This window comes from Stegostoma tigrinum, chromosome 17, assembly GCF_030684315.1.
Source record: "Stegostoma tigrinum isolate sSteTig4 chromosome 17, sSteTig4.hap1, whole genome shotgun sequence".
Classification (NCBI taxonomy): domain Eukaryota; kingdom Metazoa; phylum Chordata; class Chondrichthyes; order Orectolobiformes; family Stegostomatidae; genus Stegostoma; species Stegostoma tigrinum.
In genome coordinates this window covers 58,624,262-58,631,537 of record NC_081370.1, presented here as the reverse complement: position 1 = coordinate 58,631,537, position 7,276 = coordinate 58,624,262, and the positions used below count along the sequence as shown (strand labels likewise).

Here is a 7,276-nt window from a genome sequence, read left to right as displayed (position 1 = left end):
ACGCATTCATAAACACACATTCACACACAATTCACGCACACATACACACAAACATGCAACACACATAGACACATACACACCCACACATACATGCAGACACACACACACAACGCAGACACATACACGTACACGCGCGAGCGCACAAGCTCACCCAAGTTTGAGTCCGAGAATGGTATTTAACCTGAATGCAGTTGGCAGAGGTTGGTATTCCATCTAGAAGTGTGAAGTGGTTATGGAATTGGAGAGCGTGCGGGGTTTGGGGAAGAAAGTGGGTGTGGTGGGAATTCATGGGTGTTGTGGTGGTGGGGGGGATCGACAATAGGGGTCGAACAAACGGATCCCAAGGTGACTGCACTGGGTCAGACGTAGGTCATGATTTTCCGCTTTCGAAAACATATTAGTTTGAAAAGTCCCGTGAAACTACTCGTGCGCTATGCTAATCTCAAACCGGATTAAATGTCCCTCAAAGACTGGGCGGGGGTTGTTTGTGGTGCGTTTGGCAATACAGATTCACGATATAACCCCACAGCAACAAGAGGGAAGCCTCGACAGAGGCAATTCGGTCGAGGTTCCGGAGTGGGCAGTGCGACAGTGTGGTTGCTGTACTTTATAATTTACCCCGGACTCACTTTAACAGCAGAGCGTGTGGTACAGAACAGTGACTCGAATGCATTGCAGCATTAGACTGTGGCTCTTCTCCAGATCCACCTTAGAACGAATGACTACAGCAAAAAAATCAAATCGCGGTTCGCAATCTGACTTTTCCGAAAAAAAAAGTATGAAAGACCACGAGAATAGGAATAAATCTTGTGGGCAGTCCATATACAGCTATTTTTATTCTTAAATTACTGCAGATTTTAAAAAAAATCAGTCTATTTTTAAACCATGGCATTTGATCAACTGACCGGTAAATCTGACGTAAATCACACGCACCCAATTGTGTTTTTTTGGTCTGGCAATCCACCATCCACGGCAACTCGTCAAACTATTTGCTTCTCTTTCAAACCCACTGTCAATGTGACTTTTACAATCATAACAAATCCTTCTCTTTACCGTTAAGGTGGCCAAATGAAATCTCGAAATGACACCTTTTAAAAACAATTTGAGTTCGGAAACCTCACTGCAAAAAGTTGGAGGATTTGAAGGACAATAGTTGCTAAACTTGCTTAACCGGGTGCCTACAACGGCATAGTAATATGTAGGAGGGAACTGCTTACTAGCCAGTAATAGATATGTACCCTGTGCACAGTAAGTTTATCAATTCACCAAAGTGAGTCATTACAAACACGCAATCTTTAGGGCATACGCATACTTGAGTGACATCTAAGCAACGTTTGCGCCTGATGTTGTATGTTTAAAATCAGAATCCAAGAGGTGATGATTTATCAAACACTTACTATCAAGAAAATGTCAGAGGAAGGACACCTTGCGATTCACTGACGCATACTCAATCTACACAGGAATGTATAGAAGGCGCTTGCTCTGAGTGGAGCTGAAAGCACTCCAAGTGGCGTTTCCCAACGTTTTTTTTCCATCTCCCCCCCCCCACATCCCTGACAGATCTGTTGCACTGCGAAACATGGTGAGTGACATTGGCCGTTTCTTTGTGTGTTTTTTTAAAGAAAAATTGCTCTTCTCTTTCTCGATCTCGTTGATATTGTCCGACACTAGAGCAAGTTAAATAAGTTTCCTGCTTATTGTCTAAACAAATGAATGATGTAAATGCGTTTGACAATGCCAAGGTGAATTTGAAATGGATGGCATTTTACCTGGCGCGGGTGGACGGTGGAGCTGTCCGCGGTGCTGAAGCTTGCTGCAAACGGAAAGCGACGCCGTTAAGTATTTATTGTTCCTGCAACAGTCAACATTTCAAGGTTACCCTTACCCACCCGCTCACCCCCTAAACACCCAACCCTCGCCTTCCAAAACCCCTCCCCGTCCAAATCCATCGGACAGAAGTTTGGGGCGATGTCTACTAATTTATTTCGAATGAATTTGATAATCTGGGACAAAAAGATAATTTCTGCTCTTGACATTCATGCAGCTGGTGAGGTTCCTTGCAAAACAGGTTACATCGTGACCACCAGCGCCCCCTTCACCTCACCCCACCCCAAACCCCATTTCCGTCCCCAGCTTCCAAAAAAGCCTTATTTCCAAGTTGCCATCTGTGCAAAGGAACGGGTTTGGAGGTGGGGATGTGGGGCATGGCGTAGCATCGGAGAGCGCCCGCTGGGAGCATTCCCAACTGAAATGACCCAGAGCGCAGGCTGACTGACAGGAAGCAAATGGGGTGTTAAAGATCCATATCGCTTCGTGGAAGCGAAAGGCGAGCGCCCTGAACAATCCGTGATCTGAAAGCCAAAGCGTTGGACTAGAGCCGCAGATGGGAGGAAGCCGAAGGGATGGTGCAGTTTAGCAACTGCTTTCAACTGAGCATCACACCAATAATAAATTGTAGGAAATACCTTCGCATTGCTCTACATCCCGAAGATTCCGATTCCTCCCTGGCGCTCGCTCTATTAGGAGCGCTGATGATTTGAATCAGACTGTTCAACATATTATTTGGGGATCGCTGTTAGATACCCACCGTGGCTTCATTGCTGTTTCCTATGTTTCACAGGATTGCACAGAGCAGGGAGGCATGACCAAGCCAGTAGTCAGCATTGCCGAGAGTTCGTTCCCGGGGCAGCCTAGTAGAATAGACGCCGTTGGGGTAAGGAGAACTAGCCTGGAAACTGAAGCAGCCGGAGGACTCCAGGCCGCGGTTCCCGGCTCCCAAACCGCCGAAGGCAAAGCCGTCTCTCTCAAAGAAGCCGAGCCCAATGGTTCTGAGGGGGACAAATTTGGGATCTGTAAGAATGAGTCCGCTCAGCCCAATTCCGTCGTCCATCAGGATTCTATCGAAATGTTACCCCGCAAGGATACTGCAGTGGAGAGCAATGAGCGCACCAACACGGTTTACTGTAAAATCGCTGAGGTGGAGGTTAGCTACGGCACTGGGATCCCCACAATCCAGCAAAACAACGCCAAGGGCAGCTGGGTCACAAAATGCCAGAGCACGGTGTTTCTGGGAGCAGATGGAAATACCGCCGTATTCCCCAGCACTGTCAGCGGGGTAAGTACGTCCAATGACAAACCCGCCTCGAAAACAGTTAAACTGGGAGGTAAAAAGGGGGTACTGGTGTAGGGGTGATGCTCCAGTTTGGAACTTTTACAGGTCCATGTTATGGTTGTGTTCTTGGACGAACTTGTGTTCAGCTTGATTTCAGGTTCGAAGGTGAAAAAACACAGAAAGGGCTGACTTTCCAATCCCACTTTATTCAGACAAGCGCGACTGTTGACGGGCCAATTTTATCAAAAGTAACACGTAGCCACGCAAGTTATTTAAAGAGATAGATGCTCAAAATAGTAAACCCTTAGTTTTTGCACTCTTAAAGCCCTATATTTTTCCTATATTCCGCTTGTTCAGGGTGGTATTTGTTTATGTATTAAAAAATGATCGAAGCCCCGTTAGACCCAAGCGCCTTTGTTAAAGGCAGTGCGACCAGATTTGTGTTACATCTTATGTTTCCCTTAGGGAGATAAAGGAGATGAGAATAAAGCCAGAGGGAACTGGTCGAGGAAACTGGACTTCATTCTGTCAATGGTCGGCTATGCGGTAGGACTGGGGAATGTATGGCGTTTTCCCTATCTCGCTTTCCAAAACGGCGGAGGTAAGAATGGAAGAGAATCGGGTCCAGGGAGGACCAGGATCAGAGCAAAAAACACCGAGGGAGGTTAGGAAATCCATAGGACAGAAAGGAATGGATGCAAACGTTTGCACGGATGTGTGGGTCACAGTGGGCGACAGAGAAGCGAAAGTAACCCCATGCTTGTGAAACGCACAAGGTAGTGAATAAACAAGAGGAGCTCTAAGATTTGAACAAAAATCTAGAGGGTCTGACGTATTATTCGCCAATAAAGCGCTCAAAAGCTTAAAAAGAACATCCATTCCTTTCTCGGATCCTCGGTGTTAGTAGTCAGCGGTCATTAAAAATTAAATTGGTCAGAAATACGGGAGAAAGTAAAACCGGTCAGCTTGGTGTCAGGTAGAAGAGACGGGGATTGCTTACAATAAAAAGGAACATGGTGGAGGAGGGAGCGAGTGGAGTTTTTCTGGTTCATTAACCCGTGAACCTTAAGGATGTTGTAATATGCATTCTGCGGCAGCGCTCCCACTGCTGAGGTGAATTAGCAGCAAAGACAGAGGGGCCAGTGCATTGTTAGTGATGTTAGTGTTGCATCTCATTGACTTACGGAACCCACTCCCAACGAAAATAAATATTCCGTACTAAATCTGTTAGTCACATTGCACGGAAGCCCACCAGCCTTGGTTAATATTATAAATACGCATTACAAGGGAGCGGGCAAACAATAGCGTCCCTTTTGTTGAACCTACTACAGTTGTGTCCTTTGACTTTTTTTTAAAAAAACGTGTTCTTACGTGAGGTTAATCTGTGACTTCCATATGCAATTTATTCGTGACCTGCTTCAGTGAATAAAATAGCGGTGTGCCGGTCTTTGCAATATGTTTATTTGTTAAATTATACGCACCCAAATCTTTGGGAAAATAGCACAGAACTGCTCGAACTCAATGCACTTTAACGAGGAGAGATTAGTTCGCAGCAGGGACACAGGAGGTTTAGTTTCATTGAAACTGACATCCTCACAAGCAAGCACTTGACTCGTATTTTAAGGTGCGATGTATTTGTAGCTGCATTTTAGCATGGACTTACTTGCATCAGGATGTAAGATTCCAATTGCAGGTAATGATTGAGTCGGTATTTCTATGTATATTTTCAAAGATTTATGCACGTTCATAGGTAAACATCTGATAAATTAGTTGGCATGGATTTAACAAGTACCAAGGCTGCAAATATTAGCTCATTTGCATATTTTTGTAGGGCTGGCGTGTTCATTTATCAATACCGTTTATCAATTTTAACCCATACGTGCAATTATTTAGAGTTTAGCATTTTAAAAGCGTCAAAATAAGAACAAACATTGCAAGTACGTAAGTCTGAAGAACATCAATGAATGTATCACATAGCTGACGAATATTATCACAACTTGAGCGTTTCCCATCTGTTGTTTAAACCGTGTGGGTTAATATCGAATTAATGCACCGTAAATGCCACTCTCCTCCTTCCTCGAGACTTACACTGTAAAGTTTCCAATAATGCTGGAAGCGAGTTTTTAGAAGATTCGTATAATGCTGGAAGATGTGACACATTTCCCTCTGCATTATCACTGTTCAGGTGAATGCTGTAATAAATTTGGAATCACTTTGTAGACATCAATGAATTGAAATATTTATTGATATCATGACCCAACAGGAAATGAGATTTGCTCCTGTATTCATTGCCGGTGCCAAGAAGCCTTTGCCAAGAGTTGATATGCAAATTCAGAATTTATAAAACGGGAGTAAGTCATAATTCCTGTGCAGGTAATCCAAAAAAAATGCATTTGTGCAAATATTGGTAGCGCCTATTCAACTTACATGGAAAGACGCGTCAGGGTGTACCTCTGCAGTGATTTATAATCCAGTTCAAAGCGTCGACAGTTACCAATTTCACTGCAAAATCACACAATGCATGAACAACCCCCTACCGGAGACATGGGAATTGCAAAATAAGCAAACTGGGTTGATCATGGATAATAAAATGTGAGGCTGGATGAACACAGCAGGACCAGCAGCATCTCAGGAGCACAAAAGCTGACGTTTCGGGCCTAGACCCTTCATCAGAGAGGCTGCTGGACCTGCTGTGTTCATCCAGCCTCACATTTTATTATCTTGGGTTCTCCAGCATCTGCAGTTCCCATTCTGGGTTGATCATGGATCCTTGTGAAGTTTTTTTTCTAACACTCTGGTCTTGAGCGGCAACTGATGGAGTGACAGTCCTACCTGACCAGGTGCCCAAATATTCCACAACAGTGTCTAACCGAGCTGGAAAGATCCACGTAGTGTTTTGACCAGTTGGCGGCACTGACTTTGGTTGGTAGCCTCCTGGGTTTGGGTTATTTTGATGGAAGTGGGTTTCAAAGAGTGACCCAAATTAGACCTTAAGAATATTGACTTCTGCGACAGGTTGAGCCTCAGGAATCAACCCACACATTCATTGGTTTGAACTGAGGGGTGAGAAGGTGAAGCTGAGTTATGTGCCATTTTGTAACAAAACGTAAATCGCTGGAGAAACCAGAAAGCATTCTGCTCACAGATGCTGCCGATCCGTTGAGATTCTCCAGCAATTTTTGATTTTGATTTAGATCTCTAGCATCCTTGTTTTACTTTATACAATGCTTTATGTTGGAGTTGCTCCTAAATGCTCAGGTTGAGTGATGCCCACGTTTATTTTCTCAATGTGGGCACTCGGGTTTATTCTCTCTGTGCCGTGTCTACATGAAGCGCAGTAAAAACTATTCGGTGGGGTTAAAATTGTTACAGAGGCAGTAGGAACTGCCGAGACTGGACAAGATAAGATCACATGATGTAGAGCTGGATGAACACAGCAGGCCAAGCGGCATCAGAGAAGCAGAAAAGCTGGCGTTTCTTCTAAAGAGGGGTCTAGACCCGAAACGTCAGCCTTCCTGCTCCTCTGATGCTGCTTGGCCGGCTGTATTCATCCAGCTCTACACCTTGTTATCTCAAAATTTATTCGGTTTTGTTTTGTGCGTGTATTAGAGGTTGTGCACACCCAATTAGCTCTCCCGGAAGTAAATCAGCAATTTCTATTTATCCTTCTAACAATTCACCTGCCGGATCTTTCCCCTCATGACATGTTTAGTGCCACCAATTCTCACTTGCTGACGTTTTTGAGCAACTTTGTTCTAACTCATTCGTGGAATGTGGGCATCACGGGCTGGATCGGTACTTATTGCCAGTCTGTAACTGCCCTGGAGAAGGTGCTGGTGAGCTGCCTTCCTCAACCACTGCAGTCCACCTGCTGTACGTTGAGGGGAATTCTAGGATTTTGACCAAGCGACAGTGAAGAAAAGGCGATGTATTTCCATATTAGGATGGTGAATGGCTTGGAGAGGAACTTAGAGGTGGTGGAGTTCCCATATATCTGCTGCCTTTGTCCTTCTAGATGGCAGAGGTCACAGATTTGGAAGATGCAATTGAGGGGGCCCTATTGAGATCTGGATGAAAAACAGGTTTTGCTTTGTGTACATTATCTGTGAATATTTTAGTGGTGCCTGCTGGCTATATTCAAGAAAGGCAATGCCCTGGACGGAA

At 44.7% G+C, this 7,276-nt stretch overlaps 1 protein-coding gene across 2 annotated transcripts in view; it reads left to right on the top strand.

The window, feature by feature from the left end:
* Positions 1-1,013: 1,013 nt before the first annotated feature.
* Positions 1,014-7,276, top strand: part of slc6a5 (solute carrier family 6 member 5) — a 62,480-nt gene continuing 56,217 nt past the window's right edge. Inside the window, exons 1-3 of one of the 2 annotated variants that reach the window (XM_059652183.1) lie at positions 1,014-1,582; positions 2,621-3,115; positions 3,578-3,713. In XM_059652183.1, coding sequence (XP_059508166.1) covers positions 1,580-1,582; positions 2,621-3,115; positions 3,578-3,713 — 634 coding nt within the window. In that variant the 5' untranslated portion in view covers positions 1,014-1,579. Of the gene's footprint in view, positions 1,583-2,022; positions 2,048-2,620; positions 3,116-3,577; positions 3,714-7,276 lie in introns of those variants that run through there. The other variant, XM_059652182.1, reaches the window with a different exon arrangement.